Source organism: Ranitomeya imitator, chromosome 2 (assembly GCF_032444005.1).
Source record: "Ranitomeya imitator isolate aRanImi1 chromosome 2, aRanImi1.pri, whole genome shotgun sequence".
Taxonomy (NCBI): domain Eukaryota; kingdom Metazoa; phylum Chordata; class Amphibia; order Anura; family Dendrobatidae; genus Ranitomeya; species Ranitomeya imitator.
In genome coordinates, this window is record NC_091283.1 from 391,727,020 (window position 1) to 391,753,849 (window position 26,830).

A 26,830-nucleotide genomic window follows, 5' to 3' on the forward strand; every position below is an offset into this window, starting at 1 on the left:
GGGACAGGACTCAGTCCTGGGGGGCACCGGGACTCTGCACATTAGGGTACAGCCGGCTCCACATGTAAGAGCTGAAGGGAGAAGTCTGCACTGGTGAGCGGTAATGGGGGAGCAGGACTGTGTGATAGAGGGGACAGGACTCAGTCCTGGGGGGCACCGGGACTCTGCACATTAGGGTACAGCCGGCTCCACATGTAAGAGCTGAAGGGAGAAGTCTGCACTGGTGAGCGGTAATGGGGGAGCAGGGACTGTGTGATAGAGGGGACAGGACTCAGTCCTGGGGGGCACCGGGACTCTGCACATTAGGGTACAGCCGGCTCCACATGTAAGAGCTGAAGGGAGAAGTCTGTACTGGTGAGCGGTAATGGGGAGCAGGGACTGTGTGATAGAGGGGACAGGACTCAGTCCTGGGGGGCACCGGGACTCTGCACATTAGGGTACAGCCGGCTCCACATGTAAGAGCTGAAGGGAGAAGTCTGCACTGGTGAGCGGTAATGGGGGAGCAGGGACTGTGTGATAGAGGGGACAAGACTCAGCCCTGGGGGGGCACCGGGACTCTGCACATTAGGGTACAGCCGGCTCCACATGTAAGAGCTGAAGGGAGAATTCTGCACTGGTGAGCGGTAATGGGGGAGCAGGGACTGTGTGATAGAGGGGACAGGACTCAGTCCTGGGGGGCACCGGGACTCTGCACATTAGGGTACAGCCGGCTCCACATGTAAGAGCTGAAGGGAGAATTCTGCACTGGTGAGCGGTAATGGGGGAGCAGGGACTGTGTGATAGAGGGGACAGGACTCAGCCCTGGGGGGGCACCGGGACTCTGCACATTAGGGTACAGCCGGCTCCACATGTAAGAGCTGAAGGGAGAAGTCTGCACTGGTGAGCGGTAATGGAGGAGCAGGGACTGTGTGATAGGGGGGACAGGACTCAGTCCTGGGGGGGCACCGGGACTCTGCACATTAGGGTACAGCCGGCTCCACATGTAAGAGCTGAAGGGAGAAGTCTGCACTGGTGATCAGTAATGGGGGAGCAGGGACTGTGTGATAGAGGGGACAGGACTCAGTCCTGGGGGGCACCAGGACTCTGCACATTAGGGTACAGCCGGCTCCACATGTAAGAGCTGAAGGGAGAAGTCTGCACTGGTGATCAGTAATGGGGGAGCAGGGACTGTGTGATAGAGGGGACAGGACTCAGTCCTGGGGGGGCACCGGGACTCTGCACATTAGGGTACAGCCGGCTCCACATATAAGAGCTGAAGGGAGAAGTCTGCACTGGTGAGCGGTAATGGGGGAGCAGGGACTGTGTGATAGAGGGGACAGGACTCAGTCCTGGGGGGGCACCGGGACCCTGCACATTAGGGTACAGCCGGCTCCACATGTAAGAGCTGAAGGGAGAAGTCTGCACTGGTGAGCGGTAATGGGGGAGCAGGGACTGTGTGATAGAGGGGACAGGACTCAGTCCTGGGGGGCACCGGGACTCTGCACATTAGGGTACAGCCGGCTCCACATGTAAGAGCTGAAGGGAGAAGTCTGCACTGGTGAGCGGTAATGGGGGAGCAGGGACTGTGTGATAGAGGGGACAGGACTCAGTCCTGGGGGGGCACCGGGACTCTGCACATTAGGGTACAGCCGGCTCCACATGTAAGAGGTGAAGGGAGAAGTCTGCACTGGTGAGCGGTAATGGGGGAGCAGGGACTGTGTGATAGGGGGGGACAGGACTCAGTCCTGGGGGGCACCGGGACTCTGCACATTAGGGTACAGCCGGCTCCACATGTAAGAGCTGAAGGGAGAAGTCTGCACTGGTGAGCGGTAATGGGGGAGCAGGGACTGTGTGATAGAGGGGACAGGACTCAGTCCTGGGGGGACACCGGGACTCTGCACATTAGGGTACAGCCGGCTCCACATGTAAGAGGTGAAGGGAGAAGTCTGCACTGGTGAGTGGTAATGGGGGAGCAGGGACTGTGTGATAGAGGGGACAGGACTCAGTCCTGGGGGGGCACCGGGACTCTGCACATTAGGGTACAGCCGGCTCCACATGTAAGAGCTGAAGGGAGAAGTCTGCACTGGTGAGCGGTAATGGGGAAGCAGGGACTGTGTGATAGAGGGGACAGGACTCAGTCCTGGGGGGCACCGGGACTCTGCACATTAGCAGCCGGCTCCACATGTAAGAGCTGAAGGGAGAAGTCTGCACTGGTGAGCGGTAATGGGGGAGCAGGGACTGTGTGATAGAGGGGACAGGACTCAGTCCTGGGGGGCACCGGGACTCTGCACATTAGGGTACAGCCGGCTCCACATGTAAGAGCTGAAGGGAGAAGTCTGCACTGGTGAGCGGTAATGGGGGGCAGGGACTGTGTGATAGAGGGGACAGGACTCAGTCCTGGGGGGCACCGGGACTCTGCACATTAGGGTACAGCCGGCTCCACATGTAAGAGGTGAAGGGAGAAGTCTGCACTGGTGAGTGGTAATGGGGGAGCAGGGACTGTGTGATAGAGGGGACAGGACTCAGTCCTGGGGGGGCACCGGGACTCTGCACATTAGGGTACAGCCGGCTCAACATGTAAGAGCTGAAGGGAGAAGTCTGCACTGGTGAGCGGTAATGGGGGAGCAGGGACTGTGTGATAGAGGGGACAGGACTCAGTCCTGGGGGGCACCGGGACTCTGCACATTAGGGTACAGCCGGCTCCACATGTAAGAGCTGAAGGGAGAAGTCTGCACTGGTGAGCGGTAATGGGGGGCAGGGACTGTGTGATAGAGGGGACAGGACTCAGTCCTGGGGGGCACCGGGACTCTGCACATTAGGGTACAGCCGGCTCCACATGTAAGAGCTGAAGGGAGAAGTCTGCACTGGTGAGCGGTAATGGGGGGCAGGGACTGTGTGATAGAGGGGACAGGACTCAGTGCTGGGGGGCACCGGGACTCTGCACATTAGGGTACAGCCGGCTCCACATGTAGGAGCTGAAGGGAGAAGTCTGCACTGGTGAGCGGTAATGAGGGAGCAGGGACTGTGTGATAGGGGGGACAGGACTCAGTCCTGGGGGGCACCGGGACTCTGCACATTAGGGTACAGCCGGCTCCACATGTAAGAGCTGAAGGGAGAAGTCTGCACTGGTGAGCGGTAATGGGGGAGCAGAGACTGTGTGATAGAGGGTACAGGACTCAGTCCTGGGGGGCACCGGGACTCTGCACATTGGGGTACAGCCGGCTCCACATGTAAGAGCTGAAAGGAGAAGTCTGCACTGGTGAGCGGTAATGGGGGAGCAGGGACTGTGTGATAGAGGGGACAGGACTCAGTCCTGGGGGGCACCGGGACTCTGCACATTAGGGTACAGCCGGCTCCACATGTAAGAGCTGAAGGGAGAAGTCTGCACTGGTGAGCGGTAATGGGGGGGCAGGGACTGTGTGATAGAGGGGACAGGACTCAGTCCTGGGGGGCACCGGGACTCTGCACATTAGGGTACAGCCGGCTCCACATGTAAGAGCTGAAGGGAGAAGTCTGCACTGGTGAGCGGTAATGGGGGGGCAGGGACTGTGTGATAGAGGGGACAGGACTCAGTCCTGGGGGGCACCGGGACTCTGCACATTAGGGTACAGCCGACTCCACATGTAAGAGCTGAAGGGAGAAGTCTGCACTAGTGAGCGGTAATGGGGGAGCAGGGACTGTGTGATAGAGGGGACAGGACTCAGTCCTGGGGGGCATCGGGACTCCGCACATTAGGGTACAGCCGGCTCCACATGTAAGAGCTGAAGGGAGAAGTCTGCACTGGTGGGTGGTAATGGGGAGCAGGGACTGTGTGATAGAGGGGACAGGACTCAGTCCTGGGGGGCACCGGGACTCTGCACATTAGGGTACAGCCGGCTCCACATGTAAGAGCTGAAGGGAGAAGTCTGCACTGGTGAGCGGTAATGGGGGGGCAGGGACTGTGTGATAGAGGGGACAGGACTCAGTCCTGGGGGGCACCGGACTCTGCACATTAGGATACAGCCGGCTCCACATGTAAGAGCTGAAGGGAGAAGTCTGCACTGGTGAGCTGTAATGGGGGGCAGGGACTGTGTGATAGAGGGGACAGGACTGAGTCCTGGGGGGGCACCGGGACTCTGCACATTAGGGTACAGCCGGCTCCACATGTAAGAGCTGAAGGGAGAAGTCTGCACTGGTGGGTGGTAATGGGGAGCAGGGACTGTGTGATAGAGGGGACAGGACTCAGTCCTGGGGGGCACCGGGACTCTGCACATTAGGGTACAGCCGGCTCCACATGTAAGAGCTGAAGGGAGAAGTCTGCACTGGTGGGTGGTAATGGGGGGCAGGGACTGTGTGATAGAGGGGACAGGACTCAGTCCTGGGGGGCACCGGGACTCTGCACATTAGGGTACAGCCGGCTCCACATGTAAGAGCTGAAGGGAGAAGTCTGCACTGGTGAGCGGTAATGGGGGGGCAGGGACTGTGTGATAGAGGGGACAGGACTCAGTCCTGGGGGGCACCGGGACTCTGCACATTAGGATACAGCCGGCTCCACATGTAAGAGCTGAAGGGAGAAGTCTGCACTGGTGAGCGGTAATGGGGGGGCAGGGACTGTGTGATAGAGGGGACAGGACTCAGTCCTGGGGGGCACCGGACTCTGCACATTAGGATACAGCCGGCTCCACATGTAAGAGCTGAAGGGAGAAGTCTGCACTGGTGAGCGGTAATGGGGGGGCAGGGACTGTGTGATAGAGGGGACAGGACTCAGTCCTGGGGGGCACCGGACTCTGCACATTAGGATACAGCCGGCTCCACATGTAAGAGCTGAAGGGAGAAGTCTGCACTGGTGAGCGGTAATGGGGGGCAGGGACTGTGTGATAGAGGGGACAGGACTGAGTCCTGGGGGGGCACCGGGACTCTGCACATTAGGGTACAGCCGGCTCCACATGTAAGAGCTGAAGGGAGAAGTCTGCACTGGTGAGCGGTAATGGGGGGGCAGGGACTGTGTGATAGAAGGGACAGGACTCAGTCCTGGGGGGCACCGGGACTCTGCACATTAGGGTACAGCCGACTCCACATGTAAGAGCTGAAGGGAGAAGTCTGCACTAGTGAGCGGTAATGGGGGAGCAGGGACTGTGTGATAGAGGGGACAGGACTCAGTCCTGGGGGGCATCGGGACTCTGCACATTAGGGTACATCCGGCTCCACATGTAAGAGCTGAAGGGAGAAGTCTGCACTGGTGGGTGGTAATGGGGAGCAGGGACTGTGTGATAGAGGGGACAGGACTCAGTCCTGGGGGGCACCGGGACTCTGCACATTAGGGTACAGCCGGCTCCACATGTAAGAGCTGAAGGGAGAAGTCTGCACTGGTGAGCGGTAATGGGGGGGCAGGGACTGTGTGATAGAGGGGACAGGACTCAGTCCTGGGGGGCACCGGACTCTGCACATTAGGGTACAGCCGACTCCACATGTAAGAGCTGAAGGGAGAAGTCTGCACTGGTGGGTGGTAATGGGGAGCAGGGACTGTGTGATAGAGGGGACAGGACTCAGTCCTGGGGGGCACCGGGACTCTGCACATTAGGGTACAGCCGGCTCCACATGTAAGAGCTGAAGGGAGAAGTCTGCACTGGTGGGTGGTAATGGGGGGCAGGGACTGTGTGATAGAGGGGACAGGACTCAGTCCTGGGGGGCACCGGGACTCTGCACATTAGGGTACAGCCGGCTCCACATGTAAGAGCTGAAGGGAGAAGTCTGCACTGGTGAGCGGTAATGGGGGGCAGGGACTGTGTGATAGAGGGGACAGGACTCAGTCCTGGGGGGCACCGGGACTCTGCACATTAGGGTACAGCCGGCTCCACATGTAAGAGCTGAAGGGAGAAGTCTGCACTGGTGAGCGGTAATGGGGGGGCAGGGACTGTGTGATAGAGGGGACAGGACTCAGTCCTGGGGGGAACGGGACTCTGCACATTAGGGTACAGCCGGCTCCACATGTAAGAGCTGAAGGGAGAAGTCTGCACTGGTGAGCTGTAATGGGGGAGCAGGGACTGTGTGATAGAGGGGACAGGACTCAGTACATTAGGGTACAGCCGACTCCACATGTAAGAGCTGAAGGGAGAAGTCTGCACTGGTGAGCGGTAATGGGGGGCAGGGACTATGTGATAGAGAGGACAGGACTCAGTCCTGGGGGGCACCGGGACTCTGCACATTAGGGTACAGCCGGCTCCACATGTAAGAGCTGAAGGGAGAAGTCTGCACTGGTGAGCGGTAATGGGGGGCAGGGACTGTGTGATAGAGGGGACAGGACTCAGTCCTGGGGGGCACCGGGACTCTGCACATTAGGGTACAGCCGGCTCCACATGTAAGAGCTGAAGGGAGAAGTCTGCACTGGTGAGCGGTAATGGGGGAGCAGAGACTGTGTGATAGAGGGGACAGGACTCAGTCCTGGGGGGCACCGGGACTCTGCACATTAGGGTACAGCCGGCTCCACATGTAAGAGCTGAAAGGAGAAGTCTGCACTGGTGAGCGGTAATGGGGGAGCAGGGACTGTGTGATAGAGGGGACAGGACTCAGTCCTGGGGGGCACCGGGACTCTGCACATTAGGGTACAGCCGGCTCCACATGTAAGAGCTGAAGGGAGAAGTCTGCACTGGTGAGCGGTAATGGGGGGGCAGGGACTGTGTGATAGAGGGGACAGGACTCAGTCCTGGGGGGCACCGGGACTCTGCACATTAGGGCATACCTCCCAACCGTCCCTCATTGTGCGGGACTGCCCCGGATTTGATGCTTGCCCCGTCTGTCCTGCCCGGGACGCAGAGCTTCCCGCAGACAGAACAGTTGAAGCTCCTGTCACACGCCCCCTTTTGTTAGGTCACGCCCCTTCCTCGTCGGTGTGTTCCTGAGTCTTCCAGTGTGCCTCACAGTTCAGAGAGAGGGGACACCTGAGGTGACATAACACAGCCGGACACAGCCTGGGTGCCGGCGGCAATGTAAGCAGCAGACCATGAGTGGACTGGAGGCTGCTAATGGGACAGATGCAGATCAGTGAGTAGTGGATGTCACAGAGATGACTCCTCCGTCCAGTGCATTGTGGAGGAGGAGCAGCAGCAGCTCCCAGGGAGAGACTGACAACACATCAATGTGGCTGCTTTATTTCCCCAGGCATAAAAGTGCTAAGCCCCTATGACAGTCAGTCACTGTATCATCATGTGCTAATTACAAGCTGCAGCTCCGCTTGGTGCACACACGCGGCTGAGGCTCCGCTCAGTACACTTCGTACACAGACACACACGCGGCTCCGCTCGGTGCACCTCGTGTACAGACACACACGCGGCTCCGCTCGGTGCACCTCGTGTACACACACACACGCGGCTCCGCTCGGTGCACCTCGTACACACACGCGGCTCCGCTCGGTGCACCTCGTACACACACGCGGCTCCGCTCGGTGCACCTCGTACACACACGCGGCTCCGCTCGGTGCACCTCGTACTGTGAAAGGTGTACGGAGCCATATGTATGAGGTGTACGGAGCACAGCCGCGTGTGTACGAGGTGTGCGGAGCAGCATGTGAAAGGTGTACGGAGCGGAGTCGTGTGTAAGAGGTATACGGAGCCATGTGTACGAGGTGTACAGAGCACAGCCGCGTGTGTACGGAGCGGAGCAACATGTGAAAGGTGTACGGAGCGGAGTCGTGTGTACGAGGTGTACGGAGCACAGCCGCGTGTGTACGAGGTGTGCGGAGCAGCATGTGAAAGGTGTACGGAGCGGAGTCGTGTGTAAGAGGTATACGGAGCCATGTGTACGAGGTGTACAGAGCACAGCCGCGTGTGTACGAGGTGTATGGAGCACAGCCGCGTGTGTACGGAGCGGAGCAGCATGTGAAAGGTGTACAGAGCGGAATCGTGTGTAAGAGGTGTACGGAGCCGTGTGTACGAGGTGTACGGAGCACAGCCGCGTGTGTACGAGGTGTATGGAGCACAGCCGCGTGTGTACGGAGTGGAGCAGCATGTGAAAGGTGTACAGAGCGGAATCGTGTGTAAGAGGTGTACGGAGCCGTGTGTACGAGGTGTACGGAGCACAGCCGCGTGTGTACGAGGTGTACGGAGCTGAGCCGGGTGTGTACGAGATGTACGGAGCGGAGCAGCATGTGAAAGGTGTACGGAGCGGAGTCGTGTGTGTAAGAGGTGTGCGGATCAGAGCAGAGTGTGAAAGGTGTATGGAGCGGAGCCACGTGTGTACGAGGTGTACAGTGCTGAGCCACGTGTGTATGAGGTGTACAGAGCAGAGCCATGCGTGCTCAAAGTATACGGAGCGTGTGCAATGTGTATAGAGCGGAGCCGTGTGTGTACGAGGTGTATGGAGCGGAGCCGTGTGTGTAGGAGTAGCTATGTGTGGCCATTATATGGTACAAAATATCATGTGCGGCCAATATACAGTATGTATCATCATGTGCGGTCATTATACAGTATGGAGCATCATGTGCGGCCAATATACAGTATGGAGCATCATGTGCGGCCAATATACAGTATGGAGCATCATGTGCGGCCAATATACAGTATGGAGCATCATGTGCGGCCAATATACAGTATGGAGCATCATGTGCGGCCAATATACAGTATGGAGCATCATGTGCTGCCAATATACAGTATGGAGCATCATGATGTGCCGCCAATATACAGTATGGAGCATCATGATGAGCGGCCAATATACAGTATGGAGCATCATGTGCGGCCAATATACAGTATGGAGCATCGTGTGCGGCTATTATACAGTATGGAGCATCATGTGCGGTCTTTATACAGTATGGAGCATCATGTGCGGCCAATATACAGTATGGAGCATCATGTGCGGTCATTATACAGTATGGAGCATCATGTGCGGCCAATATACAGTATGGAGCATCATGTGCGGCCAATATACAGTATGGAGCATCGTGTGCGGCTATTATACAGTATGGAGCATCATGTGCGGTCATTATACAGTATGGAGCATCATGTGCGGCCATTATACAGTATTGAGCATCATGTGCGGCCATTATACAGTATGGAGCATCATGTGCGGTCATTATACAGTATGGAGCATTATGTGCGGTCATTATACAGTATGGAGCATCATGTGCGGTCATTATACAGTATGGAGCATCATGTGCGGTCATTATACAGTATGGAGTATCATGTGCGGTTATTAAACAGTATGGAGCATCATGTGCGGTCATTATACAGTATGGAGCATCATGTGCGGTCATTATACAGTATGGAGCATCATGTGCGGCTATTATACAGTATGGAGCATCATGTGCGGTCATTATACAGTATGGAGCATCATGTGCGGTCATTATACAGTATGGAGCATCATGTGCGGTCATTATACAGTATGGAGCATCATGTGCGGCTATTATACAGTATGGAGCATCATGTGCGGTCATTATACAGTATGGAGCATCATGTGCGGTCATTATACAGTATGGAGCATCATGTGCGGTCATTATACAGTATGGAGCATCATGTGCGGCTATTATACAGTATGGAGCATCATGTGCGGTCATTATACAGTATGGAGCATCATGTGCGGTCATTATACAGTATGGAGCATCATGTGCGGTCATTATACAGTATGGAGCATCATGTGCGGTCATTACACAGTATGGAGCATCATGTGCGGTCATTATACAGTATGGAGCATCATGTGCGGTCATTATACAGTATGGAGCATCATGTGCGGTCATTATACAGTATGGAGCATCATGTGCGGTCATTATACAGTATGGAGCATCATGTGCGGTCATTATACAGTATGGAGCATCATGTGCGGTCATTATACAGTATGGAGCATCATGTGCGGTCATTATACAGTATGGAGCATCATGTGCGGTCATTATACAGTATGGAGCATCATGTGCGGTCATTATACAGTATGGAGCATCGTGTGCGGCAATTTTACAGTATGGAGCATTGTCTGCGGTCATTATACAGTATGGAGCACTGTGTGGCCATATTTTTTTGTTTATAATTATTCTTTATGAACAGTTTGATCAGCAGTGCTAAATGGGCGTGGTTGAGACGTGGATATGGGTGTGACTAGTGAATGGGTGTGGTCAGAGGCGTGACCTAAAATTTGCCACCGGGACTCTGCACATTAGGGTACAGCCGGCTCCACATGTAAAAGCTGAAGGGAGAAGTCTGCACTGGTGATCGGTAATGGGGGGGCAGGGACTGTGTGATAGAGGGGACAGGACTCAGTCCTGGGGGGCATCGGGACTCCGCACATTAGGGTACAGCCGGCTCCACATGTAAGAGCTGAAGGGAGAAGTCTGCACTGGTGAGCGGTAATGGGGGAGCAGGGACTGTGTGATAGAGGGGACAGGACTCCATCCTGGGGGGGCACCGGGACTCTGCGCATTAGGGTACAGACGGCTCCACATGTAAGAGCTGGAGGGAGAAGTCTGCACTGGTGAGCGGTAATGGGGGAGCAGGGACTGTGTGATAGAGGGGACAGGACTCAGTCCTGGGGGGGCACCGGGACTCTGCACATTAGGGTACAGCCGGCTCCACATGTAAGAGCTGAAGGGAGAAGTCTGCACTGGTGAGCGGTAATGGGGGAGCAGGGACTGTGTGATAGGGGGGGACAGGACTCAGTCCTGGGGGGCACCGGGACTCTGCACATTAGGGTACAGCCGGCTCCACATGTAAGAGCTGAAGGGAGAAGTCTGCACTAGTGAGCGGTAATGGGGGAGCAGGGACTGTGTGATAGAGGGGACAGGACTCAGTCCTGGGGGGCATCGGGACTCCGCACATTAGGGTACAGCCGGCTCCACATGTAAGAGCTGAAGGGAGAAGTCTGCACTGGTGAGCGGTAATGGGGGAGCAGGGACTGTGTGATAGAGGGGACAGGACTCCATCCTGGGGGGGCACCGGGACTCTGCGCATTAGGGTACAGACGGCTCCACATGTAAGAGCTGGAGGGAGAAGTCTGCACTGGTGAGCGGTAATGGGGGAGCAGGGACTGTGTGATAGAGGGGACAGGACTCAGTCCTGGGGGGGCACCGGGACTCTGCACATTAGGGTACAGCCGGCTCCACATGTAAGAGCTGAAGGGAGAAGTCTGCACTGGTGAGCGGTAATGGGGGGCAGTGACTGTGTAATAGAGGGGACAGGACTCAGTCCTGGGGGGCACCGGGACTCTGCACATTAGGGTACAGCCGGCTCCACATGTAAGAGCTGAAGGGAGAAGTCTGCACTGGTGAGTGGTAATGGGGGAGCAGGGACTGTGTGATAGAGGGGACAGGACTCAGTCCTGGGGGGCACCGGGACTCTGCACATTAGGGTACAGCCGGCTCCACATGTAAGAGCTGAAGGGAGAAGTCTGCACTGGTGAGTGGTAATGGGGGAGCAGGGACTGTGTGATAGAGGGGACAGGACTCAGTCCTGGGGGGCACCGGGACTCTGCACATTAGCGTACAGCCGGCTCCACATGTAAGAGGTGAAGGGAGAAGTCTGCACTGGTGAGCAGTAATGGGGGGCAGGGACTGTGTAATAAAGGGGACAGGACTCAGTCCTGGGGGGGCACCGGGACTCTGCACATTAGGGTACAGCCGGCTCCACATGTAAGAGCTGAAGGGAGAAGTCTGCGCTGGTGAGCGGTAATGGGGGAGCAGGACTGTGTGATAGAGGGGACAGGACTCAGTCCTGGGGGGCACCGGGACTCTGCACATTAGGGTACAGCCGGCTCCACATGTAAGAGCTGAAGGGAGAAGTCTGCACTGGTGAGCGGTAATGGGGGAGCAGGGACTGTGTGATAGAGGGGACAGGACTCAGTCCTGGGGGGCACAAGGACTCTGCACATTGGGTACAGCCGGCTCCAAATGTAAGGCTGCGTGTCCACGTTCAGGATGGCCGGCGGTATCGCCGGAGCGGCTTAGCCGCTCTGCGGTGAGCCCCGCCCCCTTTCTGGGACGCGATGATGCCGGATGTGTTCACAGCACACATCCGGCATCATCGCTCCCCACCATAGCGCCCTGTGCTATATCTTGCGGCGACGCAGCGTCGCCGCAAGATATACGGACATGCTGCGATCTGAAAAGACGCGCAGCATGTCCGGAGTCGCAGGGACGCCGCGTGCGTGTTACCACGCATAGTGGAGACGGGATTTCATTAAATCCCCTCCACTATGCTGTAACATCTGGACGCTGCGTGTTTGACGCTGCGTCCCTATGCAGCGTCAAACACGCAGCGTTTTCTGCACGTGGACACATACCCTAAGAGGTGAAGGGAGAAGTCTGCACTGGTGAGATGTAATGGGGGAGCAGGGATTGTGTGCTAGATGGTGGAGCATTGGAACTCTGCACATTTGCTCTGATGATCACGTGTGTATTACTGTGAATATCTGTAAAACCTGCACTGATGTAATGACCACAGAGAGGATACAGATCCCCAACACACACCAGGACTATAATATTCCCCGGACATCTTTCAATTATTATTATTATTATTTATATAGCACCATTAATTCCATGGTGCTGTATATGAGAAAGGGGTTGCGTACAGAGTTATAGATATCGTTTACAGTAAACAAATTTACAATGACAGACTGGTACAGAGGGGAGAGGACCCTGTCCTTTCGGACTTACATTCTATGGGGTAATGGGGAAGAGACAGAAGGTCGAGGGTGCGGCATCTCCAGTGGTGGTGAGGCGGCAGTTCGGGTGGTTGGTGAGGCAGCAGAATGGTTATTGCAGGCTGTAGGCTTTCCTAAAGAGATTGGTTTTCAGGTTCTGTCTGAAGGATCCGAGGGTGGTGGATAATCAGGCGTGTTGAGGCGCAGAATTCCAGAGGATGGGGGATATTCGGGAGAAATATTGGAGGCGGTTGTGTGAGGAACGAATAAGTGTGGAGGAGAGTGGGAGGTCTTGGGAGGATCGAAGATTACGTGAGGGAAGATATTGGGAGATTAGTCCAGAGATATAGGCAGGGGACAGGCTGTGAATGGCTTTGTAGATCAGTTTTAGTAGTTTGAACTGGATTTGATGGGGAACTGGGAGCCAGTGGATGGATTTGCAGAGGGGAGAAACAGGGGAGTAGCGAGGAGAAAGGTGGATTAGCCGTGCAGCAGAGTTGAGGACAGACTGGAGTGGTGCAAGGGAGTTAGCTGGGAGGACACAGTGTAGGGCATTGCAGTAATCGAGGCAGGAGATGATGAGGGCATGCACAAGAGTTTTAGTAGATTGTGGGCTGAGGAAGGGATGGATTCTGGCAATATTTTTTACTTGGAGGTGGCAAGAGTCTGGACGTGCGGTTTGAAGGACAGGGCAGAGCCTCTAGTTACCCCAAGGCAGTGGATTTCAGGTGCAGGAGAGAGTGTGATGACATTTACCATAATAGGCAGATCATGTGGGGGGGATACTCGAGATGGGGGAAAAATGATGAGTTTGGTTTTGTCTACATTGAGCTTTAGGAAGCGAGAGGTGAAGAAGGAGGATATGGCTGATAGACACTCTGGGATTCTGGACAGCAGAGAGGTGACATTTGGGCCAAAGAGGTAGATCTTGCTGGAAAATTAATATATAACAGTGGTGAGTATACACGGAGTGAACATGCAATTCTACAAAAATAAGATACATATAAAAATAATCCCAATGTCGGGCCCAAATACCAATTATAAGGTATAGCATACAGTATATCTTACATCTTATAATTGGTATTTGGGCCCGACATTGGGATTGTATTGTCCTTTTATTTCTATTTTTCATCTGGGACCTGCCATAGCCAAATTCTCTCCATCTCCCTGGTATTTTTCACTGGATACTTAAGCATCATATTCAGCGCTTATCGCTTGACTATATTGATAACAAGCCCACTACCTGTACTCCACCAACATGGGACTCATATGCTTTATTCTTTTGACATGTTTCTATAATTATACAGCACACATGGGACTTTATTTTATTTTATTTTTATATGTATCTTGTGTTTGTAGAATTGCATGTTCACTCCGTGTATACTCACCACTGTTATATATTCATTTTCCAGCAAGGTTTGAAAAAGACCCAAGATAGGGTCGAAACAATACCTTTGCCTTCCTCATTTGACCTGGCAGTGGTGAATTTATTGCACTTTTTTGTGATTGAAATAAATCTTTTTCTTTACTAAAGATATGATTTATTGAGTGTGACTGTTTATCTTTATAATTTTTTAGTCTTTAGTATCGTTATTTCTGCCCTGACACATATCCCCTTCTTGGTTTTCTCGATTTATGCAGGGCCTTTCTGGAACAATCACATTTACTGGGATTACAATTTTCTGTAGCTTCTATCATAATCTGTTACTGACGTCCCCAGTTCTGCCATCCCAATCTCTGTGGATGTTCCCTGCACTTTATAATTTTATATCTTTTTTTCATGGAACATTTATTTAACAAAGAGTCAGTTAATTTAGGTTTTCTTTTTAGGTTATTTCTGAGTTTTTGGTGCCGGGTTAGAGATATTATGTGATAAATATCTGTATGTGCCTATAATTGGATTGTGTGTGATACCGGGGGCAGGACGGGGCCATGACTGGATGTAGTGATCATGTGACGCCAGCAACCGCTCCGGTGATTTCTTACATGGGATCTTTATGATATTACATCGTTATCTTCTCCCCATTCAGGTCCCTACAATATCGGATCCTCTCAGTGGAGATCTTCTATATAAGAGAATTCTCCTGAGTGACCCTACAAGGATGGATAGGGACAGGGACAAGATGGCGGAGAGGATATTACACCTCACCCTAGAGATCCTCTTTCGGCTTACTGGAGAGGTGAGAGATTCTGATGATGTCACATTACATAATTCTTATCTATAGGAATAACAGATGGACAAAACTGGAGAGGTGAGGACTCTGGAAATGTCTGTAGGGAGGTTTATTAATGTGTCTCTCCATAACCAGGATTACACAGTAGTGAAGAAGACCTCTAGTGAGCGCTGTCAGGCTCCTGTGTCTGAGGGATGGGGAAGACCCCTGAGCCCAATCATGGGGCCTCCACCTCACCCCCTGATACATGAGGACATCAATGACCAGAAGATTCTAGAACTCACCTACAAGATGATCGAGCTGCTGACTGGAGAGGTGACGCTGCTGGGAATGCTGGGACATTATACAGTAACGCTATGGAGGAATCGGGGGATGACGGTATCATTGTATGTGTCAGGTTCCTATAAGGTGTCAGGATGTCACCGTCTATTTCTCCATGGAGGAGTGGGAGTATTTAGAAGGACGCAAAGATCTGTACAAGGACGTCATGATGGAGGTTCCCCAGCCCCTCTCATCACCAGGTAATAGACAGGACTAAATACACACGGCCTATAATTATTTATATGTAAACAGTGAATTCACTCCCTGTATGTGTTTCCTCCAGTTCTATCCAGTGAGAGGACAACACCAGAGAGATGTCCCCGTCCTCTTCTTCCACAGGACAGTAAAGAAGAAGATCCCAATGTTACTCAGGACAATCAGGTAGATGGAGAGAAGGTGTCACGAGATCTTCCCTGTGAGCTGTGGACGGCTGTGAAGTTCTAATGTTCAGTCTTGTTTTATCCACCAGTATAAGGGAAGAGTCAGATGTATAACTTGAACGAGGATTGCATCACAACACTCGAACTGGCTGGCAGGTCTCCCGTCCCGAGCTTGACAGCATGTATTTTTACGCAACTGTTACGCTTGGACCGCACACGTAATATCATGTCCCAAGTGCCAACAATGAGCAATAGCACAACCTCACTCTACTGCGCTCCAGATAGGAGGCATGCACTACAACTACAGTCTACAGCTCTTCCCTCTCCTAGTGTATCCTCACCCACCCCCTGCAGACTGTGAGCCCTCGCGGGCAGGGTCCTCCCTCCCTATGTACTCGTGTGCCTTGTTATCTGCTCATGTTTAATGTATTTGTCTATATTTGCCCCGTATTCACATGTAAAGCGCCATGGAATAAATGGCGCTATAAAAATGTATAATAATAATAATAATAATTGTGTATACAGCGAACCACCTAGAAACATCTCCCAAAACTACCCCCCCTGCAACTCTCCCCTGCCCAGCTGCAGGACTGACCTTCTGTAACTTTCCCCTGCTCAGTTGCCTACAGTTCATAACTATCACATAAAAATGACTACAATAAACCATAGTGGATGCTTTCCTGAAACGGAAAGTACTTGCAAGCAGCATAATACAAAGAATAGCAGGTTTACCCAGAATCCTTTGCAGTAGGCGGAGCTATGCAAATTAGCTCCGCCTACTGCAAAGGATTCTGGGTAAACCTGCTATTCTTTGTATTATGCTGCTTGCAAGTACTTTCCGTTTCAGGAAAGCATCCACTATGTATTTCCTTTAAGTAGAGGGCTTTTCGGTCTCTTTCGTCCCGCTACATTTAGCCCAACTTGTTTCTCTCCCTAAGGTGGCTAGCATATATGTATCGCTTGCTCACAGAGCCCCAATCCATACAGCCAACCAGTTCCAGTTCTGTGCTGATGAGGGCCTAAAGCCCGAAACACGTGTCCACAGGTAGGAATTGGTTGGCTGTGTAAATTTAGAAACTAATCCGCAGCATTGCACGCTTGGCGGTTCCAAGCGCTGTGGATTAGACTGGTGTGGAAAGAGATGATTTGCATAGCTCCGCCTACTGCAAAGGATTCTGGGTAAACCTGCTATTCTTTGTATTATGCTGCTTGCAAGTACTTTCCGTTTCAGGAAAGCATCCACTATGTATTTCCTTTAAGTAGAGGGCTTTTCGGTCTCTTTCGTCCCGCTACATTTAGCCCAACTTGGGTCTCTCCCTAAGGTGGCTAGCATATACAGGTCCTTCTCAAAAAATTAGCATATAGTGTTAAATTTCATTATTTACCATAATGTAATGATTACAATTAAACTTTCATATATTATAGATTCATTATCCACCAACTGAAATTTGTCAGGTCTTTTATTGTTTTAATACTGATGATTTTGGCATACAATTCCTGATAACCCAAAAAACCTGTCTCAATAAATTAGCATATCAAGAAAAGGTTCTCTAAACGACCTATTACCCTAATCTTCTGAATCAACTAATTAACTCTAAACACATGCAAAAGATACCTGAGGCTTTTATAAACTCCCTGCCTGGTTCATTACTCAAAACCCCCATCATGGGTAAGACTAGCGACCTGACAGATGTCAAGAAGGCCATCATTGACACCCTCAAGCAAGAGGGTAAGACCCAGAAAGAAATTTCTCAACAAATAGGCTGTTCCCAGAGTGCTGTATCAAGGCACCTCAATGGTAAGTCTGTTGGAAGGAAACAATGTGGCAGAAAACGCTGTACAACGAGAAGAGGAGACCGGACCCTGAGGAAGATTGTGGAGAAGGACCGATTCCAGACCTTGGGGAACCTGAGGAAGCAGTGGACTGAGTCTGGTGTGGAAACATCCAGAGCCACCGTGCACAGGCGTGTGCAGGAAATGGGCTACAGGTGCCGCATTCCACAGGTAAAGCCACTTTTGAGCTACAGAGAAGCAGCACTGGACTGTTGCTAAGTGGTCCCAAGTACTTTTTTCTGATGAAAGCAAATTTTGCATGTCATTCGGAAATCAAGGTGCCAGAGTCTGGAGGAAGACTGGGGAGAAGGAAATGCCAAAATGCCTGAAGTCCAGTGTCAAGTACCCACAGTCAGTGATGGTGTGGAGTGCCATGTCAGCTGCTGGTGTTGGTCCACTGTGTTTCATCAAGGGCAGGGTCAATGCAGCTAGCTATCAGGAGATTTTGGAGCACTTCATGCTTCCATCGGCTGAAATGCTTTATGGAGATGAAGATTTCATTTTTCAGCACGACCTGGCACCTGCTCACAGTGCCAAAACCACTGGTAAATGGTTTACTGACCATGGTATTACTGTGCTCAATTGGCCTGCCAACTCTCCTGACCTGAACCCCATAGAGAATCTGTGGGATATTGTGAAGAGAAAGTTGAGAGACGCAAGACCCAACACTCTGGATGAGCTTAAGGCCGCTATTGAAGCATCCTGGGCCTCCATAACATCTCAGCAGTGTCACAGGCTGATTGCCTCCATGCCACGCCGCATTGAAGCAGTCATTTCTGCCAAAGGATTCCCGACCAAGTATTGAGTGCATAACTGAACATTATTATTTGTTGGTTTTTTTGTTTGTTATTAAAAAACACTTTTATTTGATTGGATGGGTGAAATATGCTAATTTATTGAGACAGGTTTTTTGGGTTATCAGGAGTTGTATGCCAAAATCATCAGTATTAAAACAATAAAAGACCTGACAAATTTCAGTTGGTGGATAATGAATCTATAATATATGAAAGTTTAATTGTAATCATTACATTATGGTAAATAATGAAATTTAACACTATATGCTAATTTTTTGAGAAGGACCTGTATGTACAATAAACCATAGCATTACCATATAGTTACAGTACTGTTCATCAGTGTCCTGTAAGAAAGGTATATTTGTGATGCTGCAGGATATATTATGTCATACATCAATTATCTTCAAAAGGTTCCATGCATTTACACCAGGAATATGACAGTGAGTTTTCCTTGTTTTCCGCCTTCACAGTCGTCAGTTCTTAACCCTATAAAGCATCTCTGGGACGAGGTAGAATTGGTTATTCAGAGCATCTCAGCACCTTCTAAATTTGCAGAAACTACAAGAATCTATCCTGTTGGCATGGGCCAGTGTTCTTGGGGAACAATCTCAGCACCTTGTGCAATCTATGACGCGATTAATATCTGAGGTTCTGAATAGCAAAGAAGATCCTACGTGTTACTAGATGGGTGTCTCTAGCAATGTGGCCATTCAGTGTATGTTTTATACCTGGTGGAGACGACGACATAAAGCTGATCATATACATTAGATGTTGTCTGGATGTTCTCAAACGTCATCATCTGCCAGTGACTTTTACAATCTTTGTTTCAGGGTGAAGATCTGCCCCATATTGATACTACAGAGACATATGTGATGGGTGATGAGTGGTGTAAGAAGGAGATTCCTACAGATAACTGCACAGGTGAGTAGTGACCACTAAATGCCGAGAAGTCACAGGTTCTAATCAGTCACTGGCCTGTAGAGTAACTTTAGATGTTTGGAGTTTTTTCAGATGTGTTCACATAAAACTTTTGATGTGGATATTGGGGCTGATTCATTATGTGGTTACCAGGGACTTTTCTTTTTTCTTTCTTTTTTTACAATGTGCTAAGAACTATCACTCAGGTAGTTTTTTCCTACCTGCCTTTTGTGCCTGCTGCTGATTTCTACTGAAACAGACTGGTCACAGACCGCTCTTACTGTTGATTCAGATTCTCTTCCACTCTGTTCTGTTGATGGGAGGTGATTGCTGATGTTATGCTATTTGATAGTTTAACTGCGGGAAGCTGACTGTCAATCACCATGATATCGGAAGCCATCCATTATCAACAGAGCAGCCCGCAAGAAGAAGAGCTGCTCGCTGATGTGGAGCAGCTGAATCACCGGCAAGAGCAGTCGGTGACCACTCTGACCCAGCGTCAAGTACAACAGTCAGGTAATTTTTTCTGTTAGCAAGTACCTGCTTATTAAGTTTCTAGGCCCATAGTAAAAAAGAAAAGAAAAAGTACAAGACAATCTCCTCAAGATTGACACCGTGCACTCCAGTCTTTGATGAAGGAGGGTATTGGGGTAAGTAATACTGAATTTATTCAGACATGCACACAATACTTCTTCTCAGTGGTGCGCACCTCTGTGTGCCTTGCTAGAAAAAGTCAAGAACGGATTGGAGCAACATTTCTGATGGGTGTAAGTTATGCCGCTAGAAATGAATTTGGCGGGCACCAGCAAGCCCCATTCATACTTCACCCGCTGACCTCCCTTAGACTGGCGTGAAAATGCCAAAAAGTCAGACAAAAAGTTTGCGACTTTTCATTTTTTTTTTTTAACAGTATTTTGTACAACTGATTCTCCCCTGCATCCAGAACACGTTTCTGAACTGCTGCAGAGGAGATAGACCGGACTGTGAGTGAAGAGCGATCACAGGTCACTGTGCACAATGGATGTCTCGAAGCATATTATGAAACATCTTAGTGTCGGTGACCTCAGATGTGTAAGACAGAAACATTATTAGCCACAGGCTTCACTGCTATGTACAAGAGAATTTTCTCAGCCTAAAAACCTCAATAACATTCTTTTTTACATGTACTGGTAATTATATACTGGTCTTATAATGCCAGTACATTATAAGATAAAATAAAGACAAAAAACAATTATAATAAACATGTCATAATTTGTATAATCATAGCAAACGGTACAATTAAGCAAACACATTTTTATGGTGATCGCTAAATGTTGTGGCTAATAATGATTGAAATTTTTCATTCATGTCAGTTTGGATAACTATAAAATGAGAACATCATTGTACAACTTTGTTTTCCAAAACGGTACACATATACAAATCCAGAAGGGCCACAATATTCCTTTTGTATTTTCATCTAAGATCTGTCTGTTAGCTGAGTGCTGTTTGTTCTTCACTGAGTAGTTGATATGAGAAGTGTTACGTTTCTGCTCACTTGGTTGCGCTTGAGTTGGCACAGGTAGTGGTTTAAGTAAAACGTTCAGGCTGGTTTATTAAGAATATTGATCAGCGAACTTGTTCAGAAAACATTCACCTATGTCAAATTCGGCATAAATATAGCAACGTTCGGATTTGTGTTCTGTTTCCCGAGCATTTTTCCTCAAAGTCGTGAAAATTCGGTTTAAAGATTAGTAAATAATCGCGTTTCCACTGTTCATTTGGGATAAAACTGTGTTGCAGTGAGGAGTCAAGAGGCCCCATTTGAGCTTAACCCCTTTCTACCATTGGACATACTATTCCGTCCATGTGACCCGGGCCCTACTTCCCATGGACGGAATAGTACGTCATGCCCTTTAATGCAACACTGCGACTTAAGTCGCGGTGACCGCATTAAAATTCTGACGCCATCTTACCTGGAGGCTTCCCGGGCTGTGTCCTCCCCCATCCGGCCTCCCAATAGCTGTGATTGGCTGTTCAATTCTGAACAGCCAATCGTAGCCTTTCTCATTGTTTCAGCCAATCAGATTGGCTGAAACAGTGAGGTCCCAGGCTAGGATCGAGTATCGATATACTTGATCCTATAACGGTGTCTGGCAATGCCAGGCATTGCCCAAAACCCCTCGGATTGGCGCGATCGACGATCACATAGATCGCGTCAATTGCAGGGCACAGCGGCGGTCTTACCGCGCTGTGCCCTGCCGGTATCGGCCTAGGATTGGTGCTGTAAGAGCCGGTGCTTAGGACAGGCCAGGTATGGCCTGCAGCTGCTGATTGGCGCTATCAATTTGATCATCGATGGCGCCAATCACAGGGCACAGCAGCGGTGTGACCAAGCTGTACCCTGCTGGTGACCTGTTTAGGATCGAAGCTGTGAGCTCCAATCATAGGCCGGTGCCTAGCAACTCCGGCGTCATCAGGGCCACCTCTGATTGGTGGGATCAATGTGATCACTGCACCAATGACAGGTCACAGCAGCGATGTGACCATTCTGTGATTTATCTCTGACCTGTCTATGACCACTCTGCAGGAATTCTCACACTAGATGAGGATTCCTGCAGAGCGGTCACACTGCTGAATCTCCTGCTGTGCTATGACTTGTGGTGCCACAGTAGCCTGTGACACCACAATTCCTGCTAAAGAAAGAAGAGAAAAAAAAGAAGAGAGACTTCAACCGTAAATGTTGATCCCCGATCCCTGCCCGACCTCTCTTCATCCACCCCAATCTCCCCATCCCCCCTTCCCCTTCCCCCTTTTTTTACCCTGTCACCCTCCGCACAGTTAGCAGCCGCCGAGGGTTGATTGGTGACGCAGTTCACCAATCAACACTCGAGCTCGCTTTTCTTTATCACCCCCTTGCGCCAACTCTGTACGCACTTCCCGCAGTCGCCGATCTTTGATAAGTGATGCAATTCACTTATCAGAGCTCATGCCTGCTGTTTTCTGTTTTTTTTTTCACCCCCTTTGCACCACATCCCTATGCACACATCCAGCAGCCTCTGATATTTGATAAGTGATGCAGTTCACTTATCAGAGCTAGGGCCTGCTGTTTTCCGTGTTTTATTTTTCACCCCCCCCTTGCACCACACCCCCGTGCGAATATCCAGCAACCGCCGATCTTTGATAAGTGACGCAGTTCACTTATCAGAGCTTGTGCCTGCTGTTTTAGACATTTTTCACAGGCATTTTTTCTCTCTATTAGCTTTTTTCATTTTAGCTTTTTATTTTCAGAGAATTTTGCACCAATCACTATCCCCCCACACATACACATACAGTTATAAATAAAGTAGACACAAAGCACCATATTCACACAAAAAATGTCCTGCCCATCACGTTCATCCCAACAGCTCTATTCAGTGGAGGAGGCATATTCACCCACTGCTGGATAAAGATTATCACCTCTACACCGATAACTATTATTCCAGCATCTCGCTCTTCAAATCCCTCTCTGCATTAGGTACCGCAGCCTGCGGTACTGTCCGCAAAAATCAGAGAGGCCTCCCGAAATGCTACTTGGGCAGATGCTCAGAAGGGGTGACAGCAGAGCCCAATGTAGCGACCACCTACTGGTGGTCAAGTACAAAGACAAGAGGGATGTCCTTCTCTTGACCATCATACACGGTGATAGCAGCACACTCAGCACTGTACGAGGTACCACTACACAGCTCTGCAAACCGGACTGTGTATTGGGGTACAACAAAAACACTGGGGCGTTGATCTCTCTGATCAACTCTTCCAACTGTACAGTGCTTTGAGAAAGGCCAGGAGGTAGTGGTTAAAGCCCTATATCTGGCACTCAGGAAGGAGTGGTCCCCAGTACTTCCGGAACTGAAGGTGCTTGTATCGTACCAGGTCAGCATTTCCCCAGGGGGGGTCCCGCAAACTGGAAAAAGAGGCAAGTCGAAAAAAGGTGCCGAGTGTGTTACAAAGGGGAAATAGGCAAGGAAACCATTTAGCAGTGCGACACCTGCCCCGAAAAACCTGGCCTGTGTATGAAGGATTGCTTCAAATTGTACCACACCTCCATGCACTACTACTTTACTTTACAGGAAACAGTAGATTAGTTCCAAAAAAGGGGGCACATCTAGATAAGTTCCTTGGGGGTCTAGTTTACAAAATGATGTCACTTGTGTGTTTTGTTTTTTTTTTTGTTTTTTTACTGTTTAGGCACATCAGGGGCTCTGCAAACGGAACATGATACCCGCAGACCATTCCATCAAAGTCTGCTTTCCAAAACATCACTACTTCCCTTCTGAGTCCCGATGTGTGCCCAAACGGTATTTTTTCCCACATATGGGGTACCAGCGTACTCAGGACAAAATGGCCAACAACTTTTGGGGTCCAATTTCTCCTGCTATCCTTGGGAAAATAAAAAATTTGGGACTAAACCATTATGTATGGTTATGTATGTGTATGATTTTTTATTTCGATGCCCAGGCGTTATAAACTTCTGTGAAGCACTTGGGGGTTCAAAGTGCTCACCACACATCTAGATAAGTTCCTTAGGGGGTCTACTTTCCAAAATGGGGTCACTTTGGGGGGGATTCTACTGTTTAGGCACATCAGGGTCTCTGCAAACGGAACCATGACACCATTCCATCAAAGTCTGCATTCCAAAATGTCACTACTTCCCTTCCGAGCTCTGCTGTGCGCCCAAACAGTAGTTTTCTCCCATATATGAGGTATCTGTGTACTCAGGACAAATTAGACAACTTTTGGGGTCCATTTTCTCCTACTACCCTTGGGAAAATAAAAACTTGGGGACTAAACCATCATGTTTGTGGAAAAAATGTTTTTTTTATTTTTACGCCAAGGCGTTATAAACTTCTGTGAAGCACTTGGGGGTTCAAAGTGCTCACCACACATCTAGATAAGTTCCATAGGGGGTCTAGTTTCCAAAATGGGGTCACTTGGGGGATTCCACTTTTTAGGAACATCAGGGGCTTGCCAAACCCAACATGGCGTCCGATCTCAATTCCAGCCAATTTTACGTTCAAAAAGTCAAACGGCGCTCCTTCCCTTCTGAGCCCTGCCGTTTGTCCCAACAGTGGTTCTCCCCCACATGTGGGGTATTGGCATACTCAGGACAAATTGGACAACAAATTTTGCAGTCCTTTTTCTCCTTTTACCTTTGGGAATATAAAAAAAATTGTTGCTGTAAGATCATTTTTTGTGACTAAAAAGATAAATGTTATTTTTTTTTCCTTCCACGTTGCTTCTGCTCCTATGAAACACCTGAAGGGTTAACAAACTTCTTGAATGTGGTTTTGAGTACCTTGAGGGGTGCAGTTTTTAGAATGGTGTAACTTTTGGGTATTTTCTGCCATATAGACCCCTCAAAGTGACTTCAAATGTGAGGTGGTCCCTAAATAAATGGTTTTGTAAATTTTATTGTAAAAATGAGAAATCACTGGTTAACTTTTAACCCTTATAACTTCCTAATGAAAAGATGTTTTGGTTCTAAAATTGTGCTGATGTAAAGTAGACATGTGGGAAATGTTATTTATTAGCCATTTTGTGTGACATATTTCTCTGTTTTAAGGGCATAAAAATTCAAAGTTTGAAAATTTCAAAATAATTTCCAAATAAACACAAGTAATATCGAAGAAATTTTACCACTAACGTGAAGTACAATATGTCACGAGAAAACATTTTCAGAATTGCCAAGATCCATTGAAGCGTTCTGGAGTTATTACCTCATAAAGGGACAGTGTAAAAATTGGCCCGGTCATTAATGTGCAAACAACCCTCGGGGGTAAAGGGGCTAAAAATTCTTAGGCCTAATATTGGGATTTAACCAAGAGACCCTATTTGCTAATCCAAATAATTTGTGATAAAATTGTGTTGCAGTGACGAATCAGGAGGCCCCATTTGCTTTTAAAATCGTTATGCCTCTGACAACATCTGTTACTGGATAAGCTACTTGATGGTCAGAAAGACCATGTGCTCCAGTGGGGGGCGAGCGCTGCATCAAGTGGCCTCTACTCTTCTTCCTCAACCTTAAACATCACACACACAGTACAATCCTCAGAGGTGGCACCCAAATCACCCTGGTTTCCCCCCACATCACAAATTTCCAAATCCACAACTTACTGAGGGGAACCACAAATGGACAAAGCTGTTCTCACATTCTTTTCCATGGGCATCAGAGGTCTCCTCCAAAGATTCACAGAATCCAGAGGAGAAAAGCATCTGCACCGATGTTGGATCTGGGGCTGGATGAAGTAGAGTCCAAGCAGAATCCAGACCCTCGTCACCAGTTCTTATACACCGGGGGAGGAGGAGATATTAATGAGACTCAGATACCAGAGGTGCATGCTGACTGTGCTGTGGTGTCAGGGCAAGAAGAGGAGGAGGGGTTGACTTAGGGCAAGGAGTGGGAGAACAGAGAGGATGACAATGAAGTTGTAGATCCCTCTTGGTGTGAAGCCAGAGGTATGCCGCTGAGTAGCTCAGCAGAGGGGGTGTTGGGGCATCCCGCACAGATACGTTGTGATGCAACCACGACAAGCACTGCATTCTCATCTACAATTCTGGCTGTGACCCAACTCACGTTAACTGAAAATTTAGCCAAAAAAGACTCTGTAGAGGCAAAAATTGCAATAATCTGACTACTACATGCATGAACCGGCACATGCACAATCAACATGTCTTTTGGTATTTCATTGCGCTCAAATGCAGACTAGCGGACCTCGCCAACCACTGGCCGTCCCGTCAACCACATCTGCTGCTTTTTCCTTCTCCGTCACCATGCCAAATGTTCTCACACAGGTCTCTGGCTGCAGAAACTCCATTTTTACCCCCTACAGTCGGGGTGAGTGAGAGCGCATCAGCTATTATGGAAGTGGACGTGCTGTTTTTGTGTCACCTAGCACAACACATCTTTCTCAATTTACCATAACATCTCCGCCTGCACCTCACTCACAGTCCAGCAGTTTGTCATGTTCACCCTATTCCACCCTCTCTCAGCACAGCAGCCAGCCCTTGGTCCTGCAGTTGTGGTCACATAAAAGAATGTTTCCTCCTACAGATGCTCAAGCTAAACGCTTGACCTCTACCATCTCCAATCTGTTGGCAATGGCTGTCTTCACTGAACCTGGAGCCAGGGAAGGCCCTGTGTGATAATGGTGGAAACCTGGTGGCAGCCCTACGCCAGGGCAACTTCACACACGTGACTTGCATGGCTCACATCCTCAACCTGGTGGTACAGCAATTTCTCTACCACTATCCCGGCCTGGATGCACTCCTGCAGAAAGCACGGTCATTGCATGCTCACTTCTGGCGATCGCACCCCACAGGTCATCTACTTGCATCGCTAATCGAGGTCTTTCGGCCTTCCGGTTATTCATTTGATCTTTGATGTTCAGACATGGTGGAATTCCACTCTGCACATGTTGCAGTGACTGTGGCATCAGCGACGAGCCTTGGTGCTGTATGTCCTTTTGCATAGCCTGGGCCAACACAGGACGAGCGTTGTGCAAATCACACTGGCGAAGTGGGCACAGATGAAGGACCTCTGCATCCTTCTGCACAGTTTCAAAATGACTATGGTTAGCGCTAACGATGCCATCATCAGCATCACTATTCCGGTCACCTACATGCTGGAGCACTTTTTGAATACTCTACGGAAGGAGGTGGTGATCCCAGAGGAAGAGGTGGAAGCAGAGGAGTATGCTGAAGGGATAACAATTTCTCTAAGTTCCAGACTCTCATCATTCAGGTGGGTTCCATGGGAGGGTGGATTACCTCAATCGAGGGGTGCTCATGGTACCAAACTGTTAGTGAAGGTGCTGGAGTCCAGGAACAA

General features: G+C 50.0%; 1 protein-coding gene across 1 annotated transcript in view; it reads left to right on the forward strand.

The window, feature by feature from the left end:
- LOC138666652 (zinc finger protein 850-like) overlaps positions 1–26,830 on the forward strand; it is a 92,616-nt gene that overhangs the window by 58,785 nt on the left and 7,001 nt on the right. The window contains exons 7-12 of the mRNA XM_069754842.1: positions 13,405–13,468; positions 14,598–14,747; positions 14,877–15,056; positions 15,139–15,262; positions 15,346–15,443; positions 18,900–18,990. Of these exons, the coding sequence (XP_069610943.1) occupies positions 13,405–13,468; positions 14,598–14,747; positions 14,877–15,056; positions 15,139–15,262; positions 15,346–15,443; positions 18,900–18,990 (707 nt within the window). The remainder of the gene's footprint in view (positions 1–13,404; positions 13,469–14,597; positions 14,748–14,876; positions 15,057–15,138; positions 15,263–15,345; positions 15,444–18,899; positions 18,991–26,830) is intronic.